The sequence below is a fragment of the Orcinus orca genome, chromosome 1 (assembly GCF_937001465.1).
Source record: "Orcinus orca chromosome 1, mOrcOrc1.1, whole genome shotgun sequence".
NCBI classification, from domain to species: Eukaryota; Metazoa; Chordata; class Mammalia; order Artiodactyla; family Delphinidae; genus Orcinus; species Orcinus orca.
The window spans coordinates 40643945-40670755 of NC_064559.1; the positions used below are offsets into that span (position 1 = coordinate 40643945).

Sequence of the window (26811 nt, forward strand, 5' to 3'; positions counted from 1 at the left end):
TATGCCAATAAAATGGACAACATGGAAGAAATGGAGAAATTGTTAGAAAAGCACAACCTTCTGAGACTGAACCAGGAAGAAATAGAAAATATAAACAGACCAATAACAAGCACTGAAATTAAAACTGTGATTAAAAATCTTCCAGCAAACAAAAGCCCAGGACCAGATGGATTCACAGGCAAATTCTATCAAACATTTAGAGAAGAGCTAACACCTATCCTTCTCAAACTCTTCCAAAATATAGCAGAGGGAGGAACACTCCCAAACTCATTCCACAAGGCCAGCATCACCCTGACACCAAAACCAGACAAAGATGTCACAAAGAAAGAAAACTACAGGCCATTGCCACTAATGAATATAGATGCAAAAATCCTCAACAAAATACTAGCAAACAGATTCCGACAGCACATTAAAAGGATCATACACCATGATTAAGTGGGGTTTATTACAGGAATGCAAGGATTCTTCAATATACACAGATCAATCAATGTGATACACCATATTAACAAATTGAAGAATAGAAACCATATGATCATCTCCATAGATGCAGAAAAAGCTTTCGACAAAATTCAACACCGATTTATGATAAAAACCCTGCAGAAAGTAGGCACAGAGGGAACTTACCTCAACATAATAGAGGCCATATATGACAAACCAACAGCCAACATCATTCTCAATGGTGAAAAACTGAAACCATTTCCACTAAGATCAGGAACAAGACAAGGCTGCCCACTCTCACTACTATTAATCAACATAGTTTTGGAAGTTTTAGCCACAGCAATCAAAGAAGAAAAAGAAATAAAAGGAATACAGGGCTTCCCTGGTGGCGCAGTGGTTGAGAGTCCGCCTGCCGATGCAGGGGACATGGGTTCGTTCTCCGGTCTGGGAAGATCTCACATGCTGCGGAGTGGCTGGGCCCGTGAGCCAGGGCTGCTGAGCCTGCGCATCCGGAGCCTGTGCTCCACAACGGGAGAGGCCACAGCAGTGAGACCCGCGTACCGCAAAAAAAAAAAAAAAAAAAAGGAATACAAATCAGAAAAAAGAAGTAAAGCTGTCACTGTTTGCAGATGACATGATACTATACATAGAGAATCCTAAAGACGCTACCAGAAAACTACTAGAGCTAATCAATGAATCTGGTAAAGTAGCAGGATACAAAATTAATGCACAGAATTCTCTTGCATTCCTATACACTAATGATGAAAAATCTGAAAGAGAAATTAAGGAAACAGTCCCATTTACCATTGCAATAAAAAGATTAAAATACCTAGGAATAAACCTACCTCAGGAGGCAAAACACCTGTATGCAGAAAACTGTAAGACACTGATGAGAGAAAGTAAAGATGATATAAACTGCTGGAGAGATATACCATGTTCTTGGACTGGAAGAATCAACATTGTGAAAATGACTATACTACCCAAAGCAATCTACAGATTCAATGCAATCCCTATCAAATTACCAATGGCATTTTTCACAGAACTAGAACAAAAAATTTCACAATTTGTATGGAAAGACAAAAGACCCCGAATAGCCAAAGCAATCTTGAGAAAGAAAAATGGAGCTGGAGGAATCAGGCTCCCTGAATTCAGACTATACTACAAAGCTACAGTAATCAAGACAGTAGTACTGATACAAAAACAGAAATATAGATCAATGGAACAGGATAAAAAAAGCAGAGATAAACCCACACACATAGTGTCACCTTATTTTTTATAAAGGAGGCATGAATATACAATGGAGAAAAGACAGTCTCTTCAATAAGTGGTGCTGGGAAAACTGGACAGCTACATGTAAAAGAATGAAAGTAGAACACTCCCTAACACCATACACAAAAATTAACTCAAAATGGATTAAAGACCTAAATGTAAGGCCAGACACTATGAAACTCAGAGGAAAACATAGGCAGAACACTCTATGACATAAATCACAGCAAGATCTTTTTTGACCCACCTCCTAGAGAAATGGAAATATAAACAAAAATAGGGGGCTTCCCTGGTGGCGCAGTGGTTGAGAGTCCGCTTGCCGATGCAGGGGACGCAGGTTCGTGTCCCAGTCCGGGAAGATCCTGCATGCCGCGGAGTGGCTAGGCCCGTGAGCCATGGCCACGGGGCCTGCGCGTCCGGAGCCTGTGCTCTGCAACAGGAGAGGCCACAACAGCGAGAGGCCCGCGTACAGCAAAAAAATAATAATAAAAAAATAAATAAATAAATAAACAAATGGACATGATGAAACTTAAAAGCTTTTGCATAGCAAAGGAAACTATAAACAAGATGAAAAGACAACCCTCAGAATGGGAGAAAATATTTCCAAATGAAGCAACTGACAAAGAATTAATCTCCAAAATTTACAAGCAGCTCATGCAGCTCAATATCAAAACAACAAACAACCCAATCCAAAAATGCGCAGAAGACCTAAATGGACATTTCTCCAAAGGAGATATACAGATAGCCAAAAGACACATGAAAGGATGCTCAAGATCACTAATCATTAGAGAAATGCAAATCAAAACTGCAATGAGGTATCACCTCACATCAGTCAGAATGGCCATCATCAAAAAATCTAGAAACAATAAATGCTGGAGAGGGTGTGGAGAAAAGCGAACACTCTTGCACTGTTAGTGGGAATGTAAATTGATACAGCCACTATGGAGAGCAGTATGGAGGTTCCTTAAAAAACTAAAAATAGAACTACCATACGACCCAGCAATCCCACTACTGGGCATATACCCTGAGAAAACCATAATTCAAAAAGTGTCATGTACCACAATGTTCACTGCAGCTCTATTTACAATAGGCAGGACATGGAAGCAACCTAACTGTCCATTGACAGATGAATGGATAAAGAAGATGTGGCACATATATACAATGGAATATTACTCCACCATAAAAAGAAATGAAATTGAGTTATTTGTAGTGAGGTGGATGGACCTAGAGTCTGTCATACAGAGTGAAGTAAGTCAGAAAGAGAAAAACAAATACCGTATGCTAACACATATATGGAATCTAAAAAAAAAAAAAGTGGTTCTGAAGAACCTAGGGGCAGGACAGGAATAAAGATGCAGACGTAGAGAATGGACTTGAGGACACAGGGAGGGGGAAGGGTAAGATGGGATGAAGTGAGAGAGTGGCATGGACATATATACACTACCAAATGTAAAACAGATAGCTAGTGGGAAGCAGCCGTATAGCACAGGGAGATCAGCTCAGTGCTTTGTGACCACCTGGAGGGGTGGGATAGGGAGGGTGGGAGGGAGATGCAAGAGGGAGGGTATATGGTGATATATGTATACGTATAGCTGATTCACTTTGTTATACAGCAGAAACTAACACAACATTGTAAAGCAATTATACTCTAATAAAGATGTCAAAAACATTTCAAAGCATGGAATATTTAACTATAAGTATCTGAATAACCACATCAATTCTAACACTGCAAAAATACAAATGATAAGCTTAGAGAGAGAAGAGAAAACAATCATGAGATGGTATCTAGAGCTGATACAGTAAAAAGAAAGGTATAAATATTTCACTTAAAGCTGCAAAGATAATCAATAAGGGAGTAATATAATTATATTAGGAGGAGGGGTAGGAAGTAGATAAAGTAAGCTAAAAGCTCAAATAAATTAACAGAAGTCAACAGATAATACCTAAAATTGATAAATCTGGAAATAGCTATAATGCATGTTATTTAGAGACCTGGCAGAAACTATAAGAAGAAACAGCTAAAATTAGAAAATGTGGCCTCTGGTGAGCAGGATGGGTGAAAGGACAAGGCATAGGATGACTGTTTTTCTTTATAAGCTTTTCAGTTTGATATTTTTAACCATGAACATATACTACTTTGATAAAAATAAGTATATTCTTAATTTTTAATGAATTTAATCAGAAAAGATTAACTTATTGCTTAAATTTTTCAGTTACTAAAAAAATTAGAACAGGATATATTTCAAGCTCCAGATATCACTGTAATTTCTCATAAAAGTATTCTGGTCATCTTTTAAAGGTAGTGATTGTTCCTCAAGCATTGCCACTGTTCCTGGGATGCATATTACAGCCTTATCTGGGAAAAACCAAGTCCACTAGCATTTTCTTTGACTTTAGAAAGGAGACAAAGAACAGGAAGTGCAGTAGAAATAGAATCATCAGCCTATTGATCATCCACTTAGGGGATTTCTCATCATAGAATAAAATTCCAAAAGCGTTTCCTTTCATTGCTAACCCAAGCAAGAAATTATAGCTTCCAAATAGCAAGACTCCTTACTCACTATGTGATAGAAGGGCTAAGAATTCCCTCTTTTGAATTAGAGTTTTCTCTGGATATATACATGCACCTCAATGTTCACAGCAGCACTATTTACAATAGCCGAGACACGGAAGCAACCTAAGTGTCCACTGACAGACGAATGGATAAAGAAGGTGTGGTGTACACACACACACACACACACACACACACACACACACACACACAGGAATATTACTCAGTTACCAAAAAAAGGAATGAAATAATGCCATTGCAGCAACATGGATGGACCTAGAGATTATCATACTAAGTGAAGTAAGTCAGACAGAAAAAGACAAATATCATATGAAATCACTTGTACGTCGAATCTCAAATATGATACAAATTAACTTATTTACAAAACCGAAACAGACTCGTAGACATAGAAAACAAACTTATGGGAACCAAAGGGAAAAGATGGGAGGGAGGGATAAATTAGGAGTTTGGGATTAACAGGTACAAACTACTCTATATAAAGTACATAAACAAGGTCCTACTGTATAGCACAGGGAACTATATTCCAACTATCCTGTAATAAACTATAATGGAAAAGAATATGAAAAATTGTATTTATATATGTATGTATAACTGAATCACTTTGCTGTACACCAAAAACTAACACAATATTGTAAATTAACTATTCTTCAATTGAACAAACAAATTAATTAAACAATATGCCTTGGGAGAAAACAAAAGAATTCCCTCTTTATCCAAGGACTTGGAGTGAATGAAGGAAAGAATTCTAGTTCCAGTCACAAACACATTTCCTTCTAATACCAGAGAACCCAAGCATTTAGAAATTCTTCCCCATTCCCTACCCCATCCCTAGCACCCGCATGTGTACCCTGCTCTGGTTGGCGGGAAAAGGGCATATTCTGGATTCTCTTCAATTAATAAGATATAAATAAGTAATCTATAAATTACATTCCAGAGCACAATCTCTGGATTTGTAAATTGGGGGCTACCCATACAAATACCATAACATCACATATCATCAAGAACTAAGGGATTCTACATAGGTGATATTCCAGGTATTGATGAGAATGGGTACCATTCACTGAAATTTACTCTGTGCCAGGCTCTGTACTAAGTACTTTATCATATACCAAAGTAGGGTTTTTTTTAACCTTTACAACAATCTTTGTGAGGTGGTATTACTTTACTGAATGAAGTGTCATGGACTTTATCATTTTACTCATGAAAAAACTCTCTAAGGACATAGTTACAGCAGGGTACATTTGGGATTTGAACCTGGTCTATCTGACTTCAAAATCCGTACTTTTAATCATTATATTACATAGTCTCCTTCTTATTCCACTAAGTACTAAGATCAGACCATTTCTATGAAAATCTTTGCAACACATTAGATTGATGTGCCCCCCTGTAAAAATGCTAAGTATAATGAGACCTTTGTGAGTTACCATTACCATTATTGTCATCCTATATTATGATTCTTCCTTGTAATATACAATGATGCCCCCAGGAAATATTGACGTGGGTGGAATGAATTGTTCCTCCTCTAAATGCTTGGGTTCTCCTGTCTAACTTTCCAATGTTTCATCTCTTCTCTCTCTTGTAAACTATCACCTCTTACTTCTTAAAATTTAGTGTGCCAACCTATTTCTAGAGCAGTCCTCCTTCCACACAATGATAGAAGAGGAGGAAGGACAGGAGAGGAGGAGGAGAGAGGAGATGTTGTGTCTGGATCTCCATTTGAGACTCAGGAGTGGGAGAGACCACCACACTGGTGACTCAAAGGTGCTGGTCCTGTCAGCACTCCTGAGCCTCCCTCAGCTCCTATGGGGTCTGGAAAGGATCCAGAAGGTTCCAACTGTCCCACTGCTGCTGTAGTTGCCTAAGCAGATGGTTATCAGAGTGGAGTGGGGTGACCATGTAGACAAATGCTGCATGTCAAACTGCCCAAGCCTAAGATTAATTTGAGGGTTCAGGAAACTATCAGGGCCAGTGAGAGCCTCGATTAGGTCAAGTTACATACACACACACACACACACACACACACACACACAGAAAGAGAATATATGCTGAGTTGGGGCAGAGCACCAAGTTCTGTTCGATCCAAAGAACAGAACATAAGTTCACCAACTGCAGACTTGAGCCCCACAGATCAACTGGTCACCCAGCGACCAGCGGCCATTGCCAGAGATCCAAAGAAATAGTGGGGGAAAATAAGGCCTTGCATCTGGGGATCTGAGGTCCCAGAGGTGACGCAAGTGCCTGCCTCCACCACACACACCATGTGGAGAGAAGCATATGGGGTGGGTAGAATCGGCATCTGAACACAAACCGAGTTGCCCCAAAAGACTACCTAAACTGGAAGAGCTTGAGATACTAACTGGGAGGTTCAGATTCCCCCCACTAACTAATTTCCCCTTGCTGGTCAGTGGGGTAGGAGCTTGTGAGGGAGAGATAAGATCTGTTAAATAAAATAAAGAAGTGGACCTAGGTGGGTCTGAGTCAATTTGCCATCATTCCTCCAGAAGTGTATCTGTCATGAGAATAGACAGGCACAGAAAGTGGGAATCTCCTGAAAACAGTGCATAAATTCTGGTGCAAGGACTCCATGACAGCAACTTTGTTGAGCCAAGGCTCCTTCATTCCTCCAGGCAGCTGGCTATATTCCTGCTGGTTAAGAATGCCAACTAAGAGGGCTCTAGTGAAGTGACACAGATCTTCTAGCCAAATGGAGAGATGTGCATTCCACATCCAACCATAAATGACTCAGATTATTTACTATTTCCAAGCTCAGTAAATGAAAACTTATTTTGAAGCCAAACAAAACAATTGGGAAAGTAACCCACTGCATGGACAAAATATCAAAAAAAATAACGTAATCTCCTAAGACTGCATCAGAATTGGCCAGATCTGGGGAATTTCCTGGCGGTCCAGTGGTTAGGACTCCACGCTTTCACTGCTGAGGGCCCAGGTTCAATCCCTGGTCAGGAAACTAAAATCCCATAAGCCACAGGCCGCGGCCAAGAAAAAACTCGAAAACAAACAAAAAGAATTGGCCAGATCTGGATCTCAGAGATTTGAAGATTTTAAACTGAGAAATGTTAGGATATCTAACATTCTTCATCTATGAAGACAGCATCACCACCACCAAGACCACATGTATTAATACTCATCTGTCAGGTGGGCAGGCACTAGTATTAACACATTTTTATAGATCTTATAAGAGGGCTTAGAAAATCAAAGGAACTTTTCCTACATCACACATCTAATAGAGCAGGTACTGTCTCACATCTAACACTGTATTAGTCAAGGCTACTCAGAGAAACAGAACCAATAGGAGATATATATAGACATATATATAGAGACAGAGACAGAAAGACAGACAGAGATTTACTATAAGGAATTGGTGCGTGTGGAAGCTGACAAGTCCCAAAGTCTATAGTTGGCAAGTTGGAGACCCTAGAGAGCCAGTGGTATACTTCCAGTTTGAGTCCGAAGGCCTGAGAACCCAGAGAACTGATGGTATAAGTTCCAGTCTGAAAGCTGGCAGGCTCAAGACCAAGGAAGAGCCAGTGTTTCAGTTCAAACGCAAAGGCAAGAAAAAAAAAAAACCAATGTCCCAGCTCAAAAGCAGTAAGGCAGGAGGAATTCCCTCTTATTTGGGAGTGGGTCAGACTTTCGTTCTATTCGGGCCTTCAACTGATCGGATGAGGCCCACCCACATTAGGGAGAGCAATCTGCTTTCCTCAGTCTACTCATTTAAATGCTAAACTCATCTAAAAACACCCTCACAGAAACACTCACAATAATGTTTAACCAAATATCTGGGCATCCCATGGCCCAGTTAAGTTGATGCATAAAATTAACCATCACAAGCGCCAAAGCCAATGTTCTTAACTGTATGACATTCTGCAATAATCTTTAAACAGAATCAGCAGAACCAGAGCTCACAAATTCTGAGACGCCTTCAGAGTCCTTGGTAGTACTCTGGGACACTAGTTTAGGCAGAATACAGTAATTCTATCAAGCTCTACTTTAGTAAAGGGCTTTTATGAAGGCAACACTTATCCTTCCACAGCTGGGCATTTCGCTAGAAAGAAATGTTGTAATGAATACTTTCGACCCCTTTCTCCCTCCCCCTCACTTATACCTCCCTAAGTAGAGTCATCAAGCTATCAGTAGGCATACCAAGAGCAAGAGGTGTCCACTCTGTGTGTCTTGGCCTCTCAAACTAGCCTGAGCCCCAATGTGGTGGGAGAAGAGAGGGAGGGCTTGAGCTACTTGTCTCCTTATGACACTCAGAACCTACTTGCGACAGGCCCTGCCAGCCCTCTGCTGTCAGATTCTTGGCCTAGGTGTAGGTCAGTAACTCACAGCCTAGAAGCCAACACCTAGGCTTGGGGAAGGAGACAGATAGCACTGCTATGTTCTCTAATCTAGTTTAACAGTAAAAAAAAGCTGATGCTATATTTTGACCTTCTTCTGGCTCCTTCAGCCAGTCTCCAATGAGGATAAAATGGGCTCTGACACATGAACAAGGAGCAAACCTCTAATACTCCAAAGGGTACTGAGAGAGCATCTGCTCTCCTGCCTCCTGGCACTACTGAATCACACTGGTGACAGTCTTCACAAAATACCTACAGAAAAAGAGACAATACAATCCCTTCTAGAACACTACTAGTGCTTTGTCAGACCTTTTCACTTTCTCTCTTCTTTTTTAAAAAAATGTTTTTTAGAAAGACCAACCCCTTACATGTCTCAGGCCCTTGACTCAATGGTAGCTGGTACAGTCAAAGCATCACTATAGGACTTCCATGGTGGCGCAGTGGTTAAGAATCCGCCTGCCAATGCAGGGGACACAGGTTCGAGCCCTGGTCTGGGAAGATCCCACATGCCGCAGAGCAACTAAGCCCATGCGCCACAACTACTGAGCCTGCTCTCTGGAGCCCGCAAGCCACAACTACTGAGCCCGTGTGCCACAACTACTGAAGCCCACGTCTAGAGCCCGTGCTCCGCAACAAGAGAAGCCACTGCAATGAGAAGCCCACACTGCAATGAGGAGTAGCCCCCGCTCGCCACAACTAGAGAGAGCCCGCACTCAGCAAGGAAGGCCCAACGCAGCCAAAAATAAATAAATAAAATTAATTTATATAAAAAAAAAGCAACACTATAAACAGTTTAGATTATACTGGTAGCCCCCGATAAACGGTGCCTCCCTGCATTCACGCTTTTCTGTTGTCCCCTTAAAACTAGGTGGGTCTGTGATATGCTCCAATCAACAGACTGCAGTAGAATGGATGTCACTCCAATCCCATAAGCATTAAGGTCCAGCAGCTTCTGCTTCTGTACTCTTGGGAGCCCTGAGCTGCCAGGTGAGAAGTCCAGCTAGAGGACAGGCCATATGGAGACTCTACAAGCAGAGGCCACCTAGTGAGAAAAAGGCCCTGAGATGACATGGAGAAGCACCAAGGAACCGAGTCAACAAAGAAAGTCAGTGGAAGAATGAGGGGTAAGAGCCACCTTATTAATCCACCATTGCCCAGCTATTCCCTAGGTTCCCAGAGCACCATGTGAAAGAGTAACAATGGGGACAAGGACAAGTTGGGTTCTAGTGGCAGTGCTGTCCCTGATGAGCTGTGTGGGTTAGTCACTTCAGCTCTGTGAGTCTCGATGGGGGCAAACTAGAAGATCTCCATGCTTCTGGCAGTAATAAAATCTGATGCTCTAAGTAATTGGGCTCATAACAAAGAACGAATAAGAAGACACCTCTGCAACCTGGCAAGCTTCACACCCATGTGGAGTCATCAACCAGCCCTCACCTTGAAACATCACTTCTCCAAACGCTGGACTCTGTAGAGCCTGGGTCACTTTAAAAATAGCAGAAACACCTTCTAAACTCGACTCAGTGGGACGTGATACATCTCAGGTGAACTGTGTTGTATCCGGCTTTTGCTCAGTGGAATTGTTTGGATTTGGAGACAGGATGTGATGTACAGTATTAATGTAAAAATGTACTGTACTGGGCTTCCCTGGTGGCGCAGTGGTTGAGAGTCCGCCTGCCGATTCAGGGGACACGGGTTCGTGCCCCGGTCTGGGAAGATCCCACATGCCGCGGAGCGACTGGGCCCGTGAGCCATGACCGCTGAGCCTGCGCGTCCAGAGCCTGTGCTCCGGCAACGGGAGAGGCCACAACAGTGGGAGGCCCGTGTACCGAAAAAAAAAAAAAAAAAGTACTGTATTGTCAAGGGATTCTACAGTAGCGATAAATCATATATTGGTGTGTCCACTTATATATACAGAAAATGCCTAAATCTGTCTTTGGAATCAATAAAATTCAGGTAAGATATATGCTCTTGACATATACATACATATCTTGTGTGTGTGTGTGTGTGTGTGTGTGTGTACACATATACAGGTTTTTCAGGTAGAATGTGTAACTTCCAATCAGCCAGTGGCCCATCTGAAGCACTAAGCCTGCCTCCAAATTCATATTTTCTGAATTGATCAAGTCTCTTCCACATTGTTCAGTAAAACATGGGGGTTCAACCTGGCTGCCCTTGCTTGAGGAAGGAGACATAATTTATTCATTGGCTCTCATCTGAAAGTTCCCATTGGCTCCAGGCCTTTGATGCAAATTAACCAGATTCCACAGTCTCCCTCTGATGCCTTTTTACTCCCTGAGGGTCTTTAGCTGTCAGACTGCACGCAGTTAAATGTAAGGCTTCCTAAATTCAACCGTTCTCAGCCCACACACCCGTTTTCCTCCAGTTAGTAGAATAAAACAAACATTCTCTAAACATTTGAAAGAGTCCCCTCCCCCAAGCATGTAAAGTTTCTTTGGAGGATGGGGTATGAGCCAAACCACACGGCGGTAGTCAGATGTGTCAAAATCATCCCAAACCTACCATTTGCCCATAAAGCATAACACAGAGATAGTCTAAAAAGAAATTATTAGAAAATTGCTTTTCATCATAATTACCACAACTAACAAAGGAGAAACTAACTAAAGCAATGACTTAGAAAAGTGACTCAGTTTGGGCAATTACACAGATAAAAGCTACATTCAGCGAGCCGTTCACACAACTTTATTGTTCCCTGCCAACACCGATTATTTAGAGGGCTACAGTAAATATTTCACAATATGCTTCTAATAACTCGGGATATTTTTCTTAGAAGAGAACACATCCTCATGACACTTTCAGTGTTATAGATTTACTAAGGATATCAGCGCTCTTACAAAAAGCAGGTTTGAGTAAAAATATATATTTTTTTCTTTTAGAACAATACAAGACTGATTGAGATCAATGAAGAGGACAAGAGGTATATATATAAGCACTAGACAAAGACCAGGAAACAATGATTTTATTTACCTGAACCTAAATAAAATCCATACCAGAAATTAATTTTTATAAAAACAAAAAACACCTAACCAAATGTAGGACTCTTAGCATATTTGCCAATTGTTAGTCCCTTTCCTATAGCTATCCAATGAATCAACTAATTTAAAAAAAAAAAAACTCCACCTGACAACACGTGTTTCCTTTTCCCTTACTTTCTCCAATCACTTTACACCATCTGACATGTTATGCATCTACTTGTTTGCTTATTATTTGCCTCCCTGGTAGAATGCAAGCTTCATGAGGGAGAGTGCCTTTTTTTTTCCTTTCACCACTGAATGCCCAACATCTAGAACAGTGCCTTACACATAGGAAGTAGTACTGAATGAGTGTTGGTTGAATGAATGAATGAATGCACTTAGAACAGTACCAGGCATACCTGATGTTACCATTGTCATTGACATCATCATCATCTTTATTATTAACTCACACAAATTGCAATCTCCCCTGGATTGTTTCTGAAATGTTAGTAGCCAAAAAAATTCTGGACTCAATTAGAAATGACAACTGGTCTTTAGATTCTCCTTGGGCACTAGTCATCTTTTATCTACAGTTACTAGAGGATTTTGCCACTTGTATGTTATATGTCAACAATGTTTACAATATAGTGAAGATCTGGCTTAAGCAAGATTGTGAAGCAGAATAAGTTTGGGATACTTCATCTCCTCTTTCTGTACTTTTCTCTCTTTTCTGAGCTTTCTGTCACTTAGATCAACTTATTTCTCCCATCGTGGAAAAACACTGTCTTATAAACAAATTCAGAGTTAGCTGTTAGTGATTAAAGTATCACCTCTCTCAGAAGGTTTGAATTTTAAGACAGGACCCTAGGGACAGAATAATGCTTAACCTGATGCCCAGAATCCCTAATGTTGAAGGTGTTGACATATGGTGGGTGGGGGAGGCAGATGGGGATGGGTCTTTCCATCGCACCTCAAGTGACATTATGGGGGGGACTTTGGCCCGTGGTAATTAGTGGCTTAGATCACCTCACCCTTCACTTACAGGCTCACTCCTTCTAAACAACAAAAGTATGAGAGGGCAGAGGACGACAATGGATCCCAATGACACCAAAGTGCTTTCCAATTAATGCTTTCATTCTTTCATGTAAAATGCATGCAGTGAAAAGAGAATAGGATTGTGAGTTAGAAGTCCTGGCCCTGGCTCTAATTAAGAAACACTACCCACGTACCGCAAAAAAAAAAAAAAAAAAAAAAAAGAAACACTAATATTTCACTGCCAAGGGCCTCAGTTACACACGCATGGAATGTGGTTGCTAAATGAATGAATCAATAAAATTTTGAAACAAAAAAGATAGATCAAAAGGTTTGGGAGAATGGAGAGGATGGGATGAGAAGAAGCGAAGTCAGTTTGGTACATCTAAAATCTTAATATCAGCAAAAGTCATTTTGTGGCTCTATTGTGGCTTTTCAACGATAAAATTCCATGAAAATGACTCTTCCAAATTGTCAAGGGCCCAATCTTTGCGCTACACAAACTGAACTCCCAAGAGATTTAATAGGTGTTTGCTTTGTCTCTGATTTTAATATCCTACAGAAATACATTTTGATTAAGTCAGTAAGTTGCAACGGGGAGAGACATTTCAATTTCAAAAGCAAATTCAAACGCTTCATTGACTGGGTAGTTACCCCTAAGTATGTGGTTTCAAAAGTTTGACTTCCATCTTCATTCAGCATCAAATTGAAGGATTTTAAAACTATAAAAACAGGGGCTTCCCTGGTGGCGCAGTGGTTGAGAGTCCGCCTGCCGATGCAGGGGACGCGGGTGCGTGCCCCAGTCCGGGAAGATCCCACATGCCGTGGAGCGGCTGGGCCCATGCGTGAGCCATGGCCGCTGAGCCTGTGTATCCGGAGCCTGTGCTCCACAACGGGAGAGGCCACAACAGTGAGAGGCCCGCGTAAAAACAATAAAAACAGAAGAATTCGTTTCACAAGCAGAATGGAAGCCAATGAGAATATACATGAAATAGATGTTTTCATTACTCAATGATATTTTACTTAATAAGAGGTCAATGATATGTTGAATTACTGCTAAGAAACATTTATTTGTCTGATCAAGTGCTAAAAAGTGGTGCAATAGATTAGTCAACCAGGTGTTTTATTCTCATTTTTATAGTCATAATAATTTCTTAACACACATCTGTACATATTATATGCACTTTAAACAAAATTCCTAGACCATCAATGAATAACACAAAAATTTCATTTCCAGAACTAAAAAAAAAGTGGCTTAAAGTAAGCGATATAAAAATATTGAATGGTACTAGAAAAAGATTTTTTAAGGTTAGTTTTACATTTACCTCCTGTATTATTTTAACACTTTCATGGCAAATGGCTCAGTGAGGACAGGGCATAGCATCAGGGTGGATGGAAGGAATCTCAGAGCAGCTTAGTTTAATGCAACAAATATTTGAGTATCTACTTTGTCCCAGGCATTACAGGAGTGCAGGGGACACTTCTGTCCACTGGAAAGCGCTACCCAACTTCCCTGCCTAGCTTTATCTGTATATCACATAACTCCACATTGTGCTCCCCCATCCAGGACCCAGACACAGCAGAGTAGACCAGGAGTGGACAACTGGCCAAACAATCCACAGTCAGAGCTGGGCCAATCAGATTCTCTCTCCAGAACAAAAACTAAACCCTGAAGCTGAGAAGTCGGCAGAGCTGACCAGGCGCAATGCTGGTGAGTAGGTGGAGAAAGGCCATCTTGGAAGAGAAATGGGAACCTCGGACAGATACACAAAAGAGTAGAGACTGAGGCAACGTGAGGGGAGCACTGGACAGACAAGAGAGGGTCAGAGATGGAGAGGTGGAGGCAGAGACTACAGACAAAGACGGACAGCAACAGTGACAGATGGAAAGAGATGACAGACAGAGACTGATAAAGACAGATGGCAGCAACAGAGACAATCAGCGGCAGGGCAAGCAGCAATGGGCAGAGACAAACAGGAAGACACAGAGATGAGGAAAGGAGAGAAGAGGGGAGGAGACGGAGAGGCATGGAGCCTGGGGGGGGCGGGCAACAGAGCATGAGGCAGAGCTGAAGAGGACACTGCAGAGTAAGAGACCCACAGCAAGACCCAGAGAGTGAGTGAGGAGAGAGCTCAAGACCCTCGGAGACGGTACAGGAGAGACTGAGACCCAGAGGGAGATACAGAGAGAGAAGAAAACCAGAACATTCAAAGAGAAGGCACTGCTAGAGACAAGTGAGAGGTGGGCATTGTGAAGCTGGGGGAGAGAATGACAAAGTTAATTCCTGTATCAGGACCCACGAAACAGAGGCCACTCCAGTGGCCCACATCACAGACCTCAACCTAAGTCAGCCTGCCCTTATGGGAAACAACTCACTGTCAAGGAAACCTAACGCTGGTCACAATCCTCCAACGCCGGAGCTGGAAAGCAGGACCAGCTAGCCTGCGAAGGAAATCCCCAACCTCCCAGGCAAACGTGCCCCGGCTCTGAGATGCCTCTCCTAATGCTCTATAAAACCCGCTCCTGGGCTTCCCTGGTGGCGCAGTGGTTGAGAGTCCGCCTGCCGATGCAGGGGACACGGGTTCGTGCCCCAGTCCGGGAAGATCCCACATGCCGCGGAGCGGCTGGGCCCGTGAGCCATGGCCGCTGAGCCTGCGCGTCCAGAGCCTGTGCTCCGCAACGGGAGAGGCCACAACAGTGAGAGGCCCGCGTACCGCAAAAAAAAAAAAAAAAAAAAAAAAACCCGCTCCTGCCTCAGATCCCTCGGGAAGAGTGTTCCACGGCTGGTAAGGCCCTGCACTCCCCCAGTCCATGGATTGTTTTCCCTTAAATAAAGGACATCGAAGTCGTTACTAAATTGCTTTAGTTTTATCATTTGACAAGAATAACGGAGAAAGGTGGCACAGTGAGTGAAGCTGGGCAGGAGCACTATCCCTGGATGGTCTAGCCAGGTGGGAAAAGCGTCCAGGGGAATTTTACCTGACAGAACGAGAATGACTAGAATTTAGGACCTCCTTCGTCTTTTTTTTTTTTTTTTTTTCCTTTTTTCTTTTTGCAGTATGCGGGCCTCTCACTGTTGTGGCCTCTCCCGTTGCGAAGCACGGGCTCCGGACGCGCAGGCTTAGCGGCCACGGCTCACGGGCCCAGCCGCTCCGCGGCATGTGCGATCTTCCCGGACCAGGGTACGAACCCGTGTCCCCTGCATCGGCAGGCGGACTCTCAACCACTGCGCCACCAGGGAAGCCCTCTCCTTCGTCTTTTAACACTACCAATGATTGTTTCAAAATGGCAGATTGAGCACATGCATTTACTTCCTCATTCATGAATGATAGCTGAGAAATTCAAGAGATATACACACAACAACAAGAGTCACCAGCAGGCATGAGCTCAGTTTCTGGAAGATGAAAAGTAGATGGAGGATGATGTGCAGCAGAAGAAGCCAATTTTAAAATTCCAAAGGGAGCTGGACAAGGAGGGGGCTTAATGAGACTCAGGACCTTGAAATGCTAGTAGCTACTACCTGAGGCAGGAATGAGATCTGAGCAAAAACTGGGAAACCAGTTGAAAGTCTATAGAGAAAAAGACCACTCACCCTCGAACACACGCCTTCCTCCATCCATACACCCTGGCAGCCACGTAGTTACCTCTCAAGTAAAGAGACGCATGGGGTTGGCTCGGAAGCAGTAGTCCTGCAACTGCAACATCCACCACAATTGCCTGGAGGACTGAGTAAAACCCAGGTAACAGGGCCCCATCCCCCAAGTTTCTGATTCACTAGATATAAGGTACGGCCCAAGAATTTGCATTCCTAACAAGTTCCTAGAGATTCTACCACTAGAAATTAACCAAAGGCAATTTACTTAATCTCTTTATTAAACCTGAGTTTCTGCAGTGGGAACAGTGAGAGTGCCCACAGCAGAGTCATAGTGAGATGAGAGGAGATGACACATGTAGAACCTTTGGCTCACGGCCAGGCGCACACGTGAGAAAGGCTGTTTAATCTGTGCAAGGTCATGGTTTTAACCAATAATTATAATTGGTGCTTACAACTAGTATAGCTCTCTGGGGGAGAAAAATCCCCGATTTATACCATTTGCCAATTTCTGAGGTGTGAATACTCCCAGATGGCAGAGTTCAAGCTATCAAGATGAAGTCCCTGAACCAGAAATAGGGAAAAGATGGGCATAACCAGATCTTCAGAGGTAGGACCAGCCGGCTGCACCTGCCCCAGCACACCACGGAGGAAAACTTCAGGGATGGCAGGACCCCCAGGGTTAGTAACAGTTACAAATTTTGAGGTTTACCCAAACCCAAAGAGAGCAATCTGCAGATGTAACCTTTAATCAAGGTAAAACAGATAGGCTACAATGATGACCCTGCAGAGAGGAAACGAGGAGAATAAATACTACAAACTCCCACCCCTCCTTCCCCATCTCATGGTGCTGTGAAGCCATCCAGGAAGCAAGGGAGCCTATTGACATAAGCCGTGGGGCTCAGCCTCCCAGGATGCAGAACAGGTTACAGAAGAGAAGAGAATGGCCCGAGGGAGGCACAGAGAAGGTAAGCAGTGCACTGGCCCTTGTAGACACTCAAAGAACAACCTTAAAGATTGCAGCATGGAACTCTAATCAATTCGGTCCCAATAATGCTGAGAGGAAACAAAAGTAAAGAAAATGTAAGCTTAGAAACCCATGTAGATGAAATAAATCTAGTTTTATCCCTCAACTCCATTTTCTTTGCCATAGTTATAAAGCTCTACTCTAAAATATGCTTTCCAAATTCACTCTTAATAGAAACCTAAGTTAAGCAGGAGACAAATACTGGTAAAATTTGCCAAAATAGCATCATCTTTCAAATGCTGACTCCAGCCCTCTGAGAATGCTGGTGGCGGGTGCCTACATCATTGCTTTAAGGGAAGAAGGAAGTAACAAGAGGCCATCCCTCTTCTTTATAGAAGCACCTGATGTCATCATAGACCCTTTAAGAAGCTATGAGAAATGAGAGCCTTGAGGCACTCTCGGTTAATTGTTAACATTAATAATTACAGGATTGACTCTGTTAATTTCAGAACATCAGTTTTATGCAACATAGGACTAATCAAAAGAGTTGTCATTTTAATTGACAGAATGAACAATCTTAGGATGAGTAAGCAAACCGATTCTGATAATTGGCATAATTCTCTAATATCCAATCAGAAGAGCTAAGTAGTTTTGTCCTTAACAGCCACACATGACTGTTAGAGCCGAGGCCAGGAGAACTGAGGGAGACACGGAAGTTGGCCAAACTGCAATCTGTTCAGCAAGACTGCACTTGCACAGAGAACAGCCAGGGCATCAAACAAATTCCAGCATCTAAGAAAGGCTGGAAAGGCACAGCAATGGGTAAGCAACCCAAAACCTCGTGCCAAAGAAGACAGGGCAATGGGACATCCCAGAGGAGTGAGAGGTTGTTAAGAAAACTTCCACCACAGCAAAACAAAGCTTCACACATCCTGCAATCTTCCCCTTTAAGTCAACGTAAGGGATCTGGTTATCCCATATCCAATCTCACAAAAAAATTAAATAGATATAAAATCTCAGAATCATTTGGGGTGAGATGTTTACAACGGAAAAAAAATGTGTGGTGAGTATTGAATTGGCATAGCGTCTCTTAAATTTTTGGCAAGTTTGCAATGCACGTCGATCTTCATCACGCGCTCCTCAATGAGCCCCAACTTCACAAACATCTCAGTCACTTTTGCGAGTCCCAGTCTCTCGCACAGTATGTGGCACAAAGGAGGTCTGCCGTGTCTATGAAACCGAACCATAAGCTATTCTTGGCTTTTCATTTTAATTTGTCTTTGATTTTTTGATTCCTCCATGAAATCGGCACCCCTCCTTCAGTCATTTTGTTTTATTTCTTTCACTAAAATAAACATGTCATTCACCTCCTAGTCCCTTCTCACTTCCAGCTCACAATTCTTACACAATATGTCCGCAAGGCTTCTCAATTTAAGAAAATGAGTCTCCCAAACACAAACACACACACACACACACACACACTTGCATGTGTCCTTTGCACACAGTTCTAACTGTGCGAGTCTGTCATATCATTTACCATTACGGTGAGGGAATTCACACTGTAATAACATTTAAATACACAGTAGATAGTGAAGCCTCCCAAAGGACAAGGGCAAGTTCTGTTTTCATTTCATTTTGATCATGTGCTCACTACTAACATCACCCTAAGTGACTCTGTTTTACTGGTTACTAGATTGTTTGGGCAATGCCATTATTAAGGAGAAAATAGCAAGTATTGGCAAGGGTATGTTGTGGAATGATGAAAACTCTCCTACACTGCTAGTGAGAGTGCACACCCAATATATGCCCAAAAGACATATTTGTAGCAAGAATATTTGTAGCATCAATAATAGCAAAAATCTGGTAACGACTCACACGTTGTTGGAGGAGGTCAGCGAGAGGACGTGACCGCTAGTTGACCCTTGAACCGGACCCAGGCAATCAGAGACTCCTCACCCCCTCCCCTGTCCTTGGAATGTACACTCTGCCCACCACTCCCACAGTAGGAGCGGTTCCAAGGAGAGAGGAAGGTGTTGTTGAGACCATGTAGACCGAATACCTGACTTAACCCAGTTAAGGCCTCTATTTAAACTTTCAGTTTTGGCAGGTGGGTGCAGAGATCTACTCGTCTTGCAGTGCCCACGACATGCCTGGTAAGTAAGTTCCCTTGCTTATTAAACCTGCCACCTACCAATCTGGAGTGGTCTGCCTCTTTCTTCCGTCTCTCCTTGCCATCCCTGTAAGGGGGCCAGTTTACAAAGCAACACGTGACCATCAACAGCAGAATGGATAAATACAATGTGTGGTACGGTCATACCATAAAGTACTATGCAGTGAAAATGAGCCGATGACAGTACATGCAACGACAGGGATGAATCTCCAACTGACAAAGGATCCGTGCTGTATGGCCCCACACATATAGAGCTCAAAAACAGACAAAAATAAACTGTAGTGTCCAGGAATGCAAAACAAGGTGGTAAAAATATGGGGGGAAATTATGAGGAAATTATGATCACCGTAACAGAGTAACAGAGTTGGGAACAGGAAGGGTCCCAGGGATTCTGGAGAGTTGGCAAGATGTCACTTACGTGGCGACAGCACAGTATTTACTTTATACAAGTGTGTTAAGCTGCACAAAATTATTTTGTGTGCTTTTTTATTATGGTATTAAACAATAAAAAAGGTTTTATAAAAACAAGGGAGAGGAATGGAGACAAGATAACTGTTATTAAACTACCGAAAAGATGGTTTTCAGGTGGAAAGAGGAGTGGGCTAGGTTTTGTTCCACAGGGCAGACTTGGAATGAGCAGTTTCTGTAAGAGGGCAGATTTTGGTGAGATCAGACAATGACGATAAAAAGAAAGAAGGAGGAAGGGAAGGAGGGAAGGGAGGGGAAGAAACCGGTTCACAATTACAGTTGCTTAAGAAAGAAAAGTGAATGGGAGAGATGCTCTGCAGAAGATTCAAACACTGGAAAAGGAATTGCAAAGTATGTCCCTTCAGACCTAAGATTCCGTGATTCTATTTCTCTTTCTCACCAGTTATAGGTGTAACCACTTAAAGAGAAAAAAACAACTACAACCCTGGTCCAAATACCCTGAATGCATAAAGCAGATCCTCACTTTACATAAAGGGCTTCTTTGAATAAATAACTAAAGTGTGTTTTAAATGTTCATTTACAAGGCATTAACTATCTAACAAAAAATAAAGAGGAAGGGACGAATTGAGGAGCTTCAAGGTAATGCTGAAGGAACCATGCCAAAGGAAGCCCAATCATAAATGAAGAGCTGGTGTTGGAAAGAGCGAAGCCAAAGATTCCATTTACCACAGTGTTCCTCAAATGCATCTACTCTTTTATGACAGATTATTAAAATATATGGATTTTATAAAAATCACGGAGTTTAGAAACCTTGTTGCCTTACGTTAAATCACAAGGCTTCATCCTCTCAATCCCCCAGCCAATGTCAGTCAATAGATTAAACTTGTGACTCTTTCAGAGAAAGACAGCTGAGCCAGGGTTGAAGGTCATCTTAGAACATATTACAAGAAAAAAACAAGTTCTGTTGAACTGGTAGTAATCCAGATTATCATCCATTGCCCATTCAGAGTAACAATGGATTTTAACCAGTGTTCTGTTTTATAAATATTCCCACGGCTCAGCCCCTCTCTGAGACACAACATTACCCGTGGCTCTCACCCTGTTTGCTAACTACTTAACATCAACAACCTGAACCAACTTAACTGTTACAAAAACACAGCTGATTTAGCAATCTGTAAATTACACATGTACATAAATCTGTGCCAGAATGTGTTGTGCTTCACTCCTGCTAACACGCTTGGGTTCTTAACTGGCACCTACCATTGTTTGATATAGGTTTCCGAACACTAAAACATATGTTCCGCCTAGAATGGGACCATTTAGGGTAATATTTTTGTAGTTTCCTGGCACGGAGGCCTGCCAGCCTTCCTAAGACAGATCTATTTGCTTCAGAGAGCATTCTGACAGTAAGTGCCTACCGATTTAAGCAACCATCAAAAAATATTCTGGAATAACACTTTCCAACCATGAATATAAAGAGAAACAGGCTGGCTTTGCCTATGTGGCCATGAAGTCCACAGAAGGATCTGAAATGAGCATAAGCAAAATCAAACCCCATCTAGGGTGCTAATTGTTCCTGCTGATTACTTACAACTATGCAAAAAAAAAAAAAAAAAGATAATTATCAAATCGCACCTTCAAATGGTTTCAGAATATATCAAAGAAAGTTAAACTAGATTTTAGTCCCACCAAGGCCAGTAATCTTTTAAACTTTTTTCAAAATACAACGTCAGGTTTAAATAAGAGTTGCAGCCAGGTAACATTGTGGAATAGGGGCAGGATCCTTGGACCAAGATTCAATAGAATGTAACTTACTAAGGGTAAGGAGGATTTCTTGTTTTCCACTATATCCCCAGTGTCCAATAAGTATGCTCAATAAATCTTTGTTGAATGAACAAACCAGTAACGACTGCTGACTACTCCCTGAGCTGCCTCTAACTGCCTTTTTCTAACTCTGCCCCTTACTAACCAGCTGTAGGTAAATTACTTAACCTGAGGATTCTTAGTTCCTGAAATCCAAAATGGAGACACTGCATCTCCTTTGCTGGCTTATGAGTATCAAAGGGATGTTCCATGAGAAGGAACTTAATACCTTACAACGGGTGCACAGATAAGTGCCGTTATCCTCCCTATGGCTCCAGCTAAACCATTGACAAAGGTGAAAATATTGTCCTTCCTTGAAACAGAATTAGCTTCTCCTTTGCCCTATTATTGTGTTTGGATGTGGTGGCATGGCTGTTAGCCAAAATGGCTGCTGTTCCTGTTGTTATAACATTTTATTTAATCTCCACTGGGAAACTGTGCTCCTCTAGAGAAAATAATGGTAACACAAGGAAGGTCGTTTCATGGTGTACCATAAGGAACGTGATGCTGGGGTCAAGGAGCTTAGGGTCTCATCAGTTCTGCCCTTAAGTATTTGAGAAAGTGTACTTGCTTTCATTTCTTCATTTATACAATGATAGAGAAGGAAAGGCAGATGACAGAGCACCTAAGATCTGTCTCAGCTGACAGTCTGATGATTTCCCAGACACCAGATATTCAAATGCCCCAGAAAAAATCCAGTTCTATTATCCATTAGCATATAATGAGAGTTTTTTTTAAGGATGATAAAAACAGTTCCACAGGCTAAGTCATAATGGCTGGAGAAACAATGATGCTACAAGAAGGATGAATGATCCCCTCTAAAGAACTGCCTCAGGCACTGTCTGCCTGCCACTTTCAATAAGTCACTTAATATTATTGGGACTCAGTTTTTTGATCTGTAAAAGAGGAACAATAATACTGCATAGGGCCACTAGGAGAAAATACCCAATAAAATGATCAGAAAGTATTGCTATTTTGCTCTATTTACAATAGCCAGGACATGGAAGCAACCTAAGTGTCCATTGACAGATGAATGGATAAAGAAGATGTGGCACTTATATACAATGGAATATTACTCAGCCATAAAAAGAAATGAAATTGAGTTATTTGTAGTGAGGTGGATGGACCTAGAGTCTGTCATACAGAGTGAAGTAAGTCAGAAAGAAAAAAACAAATACCGTATGCTAACACATATATATGGAATCTAAAATAAAAAAAAAATAGGTTCTGAAGAACCTAGGGGCGGGACAGAAATAAAGATGAAGGCGTAGAGAATGGATTTGAGGACAGGAGAAGGGGGAAGGGTAAGCTGGGACGAAGTGAAAGAGTGGCATGGACTTATATATACTACTAAATGTAAAACTGATAGCTAGTGGGAAGCAGCTGCATAGCACAGGGAGATCAGCTGGGCGCTTTGTGACCACCTAGAGGGGTGGGATAGGGAGGGTGGGAGGGAGACGCAAGAGGGAGGAGATATGGGGATATATGTATACATATAGCTGATTCACTTTGTTATAAAGCAGAAACTAACACACCACTGTAAGGCAATTATATTCCAATAAAGATAATAAATAAATAAAGTATTGCTATTTTAAGGTAAAATGCTATTTAAACACTTTAATGCCCCCCCCCAAAAAGGGGCTGGTGGATTTTAGGAGACAATCAATATTTTTAAATAGATTTTTTTCCATCACAGTAAAATAACATAATACTTATAGATACTGTGATATTTCCAAGAGTCCAAATTGTTTTTTCTCTTTGGGTTCAGGAAATCCAATGAAAGGGGTCACTAAAAACTTAAATCCCACATTTCAAGATCACAGTCTTTCTGAAACAATAGATCATTTTAAATGTTCATCCACCTCTCCTCCCAAGATGTTTTGGTTTTGTTGTTGATGTTGTTTGGTTGGTTGGTTAATCAGAGTCCAGCTGTTGGAACTGGTGCTGAAATTAAAAGGCCAGTGCTAACAACGCTGCCAGGCACTTATTCTACTGACAGTCTATGCCTGCTTACAGTGGGGGGAAGGGGGGTGTCCAAGAAGATCAACTAAGCTAGAAGGTATTCTGCCTTCTCAGCTCCAGGATTTTTTGTAATTGTGTCAGCTCCAGAATTCATGGTTTTTATTATTTTATTGTGGTATTAGCTCCAGGATTCTTAAATTCCTCCAGCAAGCCTAAGGAACCTTGTGATTGCTACGTTTAAGATTCTCTTGCCACTCTCTCCACTCAAAAACAGAATAAGGTAAATGTTAGATGCAGTTTCACCTCTAACTTAAAGAACACTGCCTCTTCACTAAAACATGGAATTGTCATTGATATTTCTGAGAAAGTTTATGTCACTGGCAATGGGATCCCCAAATAGCAAGACTCTGTTCATCTCCCTCAACAGGCCAACAACAAAGCAATCACAGCAAATTAACTCTTAGATGGTGATTTTTACTTAAGCCACGAACAGCTCCAGCTTTTTCATGGCAGAAGGGTTCATTGTGGCTGTTCATGTAGTAATTATCATCCCCTTCCCTCCCCAGGTAATGGCTGTGACCTTGTTCTAAAAGCCACCTTAGTTTGAGTGAGGAAGTCCTTGAAAGGAAAGGTGATTGACCCAAAATTCTTCAAGTCACACAATAAATGATCATTTTTGTAAGTACTTGAATAATACATTACGATTTGCTATCCTAGTTGCTAAGTTTTTTATTATAAGATAAACTTAGATCACTTTTTAAATTAAAGAGTATTTCCTAGTAGCATAAGTCACTTTCATGCCCTTCCCCTGAATTCCTAACTAAATCCCAATAGAAGCACATAGTTTTAACACAAGCTCCTTAAGGCTCGGTAATGGTGATATTTACACATTTTTAAAGCCCATTTCCTGAGTTGGCTCTTCACCTCCTCCTAATAGAATGTCATCTGTCTCTGGAATGAGAGTGGTCCAGGAGCCTGTAAAGAGCATCTCTAGGCTTGTCCTCTTTCATTTTAGCCCTTTGATGAACGGGTGTGCATTGCACCTTCCAACTGCTGGGTTCCTGTTTGCTCTGTAAGTGCTTTCTCCAGGAAGCTTTGCTGTGGGTACTAAAGGCTTTTGAAATGTTTCCATTCCATCTCTGCTCCTAGGACTCTCGCCTCCCACCGCTTCATGCCGTCTTAAAGCCGCTGGAAAAGAGAGGATCTGGGAGCACTACCTTATTGAATAATAGATACATTTACAGGTTTGGTGAGTTTGGGAATGTATAGGGGAGCAAGAATTATAGACATAAAACACTGCTGTGGTTTGGAAGAGAGGATCGACGACAGGTTTGTACCTGTGACCACTTGGCCAGCTCTGCATTTGTGCCCTCCACTTTCCACCTGAGTCCAGGAAACCCTGCCCCTCAGGAGACTTCACTTAACCTCGGAGGGTTGGGTGGCTGAGGAGGTGGAATCGGGCAGCCTGCAGCCCGTCCCTAGGTTCCCACGTTCCTACATTCGTACTTTTCAGCTGCCTGGATGGAAGGTGGAAGCAGCCGCATCCTCCCATCCCTCGGGGGCCGGGACTCGGAGTCGCGGGTCTCTACTGGGGCTCTCTCCCGGTAGAGGCGGCGCCGTGGGGAACGGCCAGAGAACCCAGAGAGCCTAAGTGGAGGGGCGGGCAGTACCGATGGGGGAACGCGCTGCCGTTCCTAATGAGACCAGCTTCCCATCACTTTTCCCAGTACTTTGCTCATCAACTGTCACACTCCCTGAAGATGAGACCAAGAAGGTGCGAGAAAGGCCCAAAAAGCGACCCCAGGAGAGCTCTCCTCTTGGGATGGGGGCCCATCAGACCCCGCCCTGCCCTGCCCACCTCTCCTAGCCCCCGGGAGGCAGCCCCCAGCGCCCGCGCCGCGGCTCCCATCAGAGCCCCGGGGTTCTGCTGCATCTGCTGGCGCCGAGCGGCGGGAGGCGTCTGCAATAAAGGCACAGATAAAAAGCAGGGGTAACAAATCCGAATGCATCTCTTACCATTGGACCGCCGGACAATATTCTCCAGAAACGTGTTTTGCGGGGCCACCAGTCCCTTCCTGCCACCGGCCATGGTCATCCTCCCGGCAGCTCGGGGTCTGGGGGCGTCCCGGCGCAGCTTCTCAGGACAGCAGCAAGCTGGGCGCGGGGCCCGCGAGCGATCCCGGCTCGAAGCGCCCCATGCGCCCCACGGGGACCCGGCCGGGCAGGGGCGGCGGCTCCCACCGGCTGCCGCCCTAGCGCCCTCTTCGCGCCTCCCTCCCCGCGGCCCGCCTCGCACTGCACTCGCGCGGGGCTCGCCTCGCTGCAGCCGCCTCCGGGTGGGCGGAGGGAGCCGCCGCGCCCGGGCCCGCAGCGCCCCCTACCGGGCGCGTGCCCCCCGACGGCCTGCTGGAGACCTAGCGGGGCGCTCCCGCAGCGGCTGGGAAGCCGAACGCGGCGGAGGGCCAAGGCTGGGCGGGCAGCGCCACCCTCTGGACACGGACGGGAAACGTGTTCAGAAAGCGTCTTGGGCTGGATGGAGAGGAGGACAGAGGAACAGCTGTCTTAGTGGGTTAATTCCCAACGATGTCGCACGGAGTCGAGGGGGAGCATGATGCTGTACCTCTCCTCGTTTGCTCCGTTTCAGGCAGGAGCCCTTGGAACCTCTGAGGCTCTTAGAACACCTTCCTGCTGGCCCCTAGGATTTCTTAGCCTCAGTTGTGAAAGTTGCCCCACCAGGTTTCTGAAGCCAGTGGTTTGACCACTAATTAATGAAGCACTGTAAGCGGTCAGACTTGCAGAGTGACTGGGTGAGCTCCAGAAGAGCTGTCTTGGTTTGTTTTTAAAGATAACCAAAGGCAAAAATGCAGGTTCCAGACGTTTGACAAGTTTGCTTGCTGACTGACTTGATTTCCACTCTTATCCAGAGAATATTTTACTAAAAGACCAAGAAGATACACGTATATATACAGAACTTTTTTTTTTTTTTTTTTTAGCTGAAGCACAACCTGTTATGATCAGTGTGTGACGTTAGGACACAGTAACAGTGTGTCTGACAAACATATAAACAGGGGGGCTTCTCTCTGAGGGCAAATGCTAGGAGGCGGGCGGGCATGGGGGGGCAGCTTCCCCGGACATTTTACATCAATTAAAAAGCACAGCCTTGGCCTGGTGGATGGGCCACCCTGCT

The 26811-nt window shown here is 43.1% G+C and overlaps 1 protein-coding gene across 3 annotated transcripts in view; it reads right to left on the reverse strand.

The window, feature by feature from the left end:
* KCNH1 (potassium voltage-gated channel subfamily H member 1) overlaps positions 1–25909 on the reverse strand; it is a 421689-nt gene extending 395780 nt beyond the window's left edge. For all 3 annotated transcript variants that reach the window (XR_007473256.1, XM_004275288.3, XM_004275287.3), the window contains exon 1: positions 25641–25909. Coding sequence is in view for 2 of the 3 variants with exons in the window: in XM_004275288.3 (XP_004275336.1) it covers positions 25641–25719 (79 nt within the window). In the remaining variant the exon portion in view is untranslated. The remainder of the gene's footprint in view (positions 1–25640) is intronic.
* Positions 25910–26811: the final 902 nt, after the last annotated feature.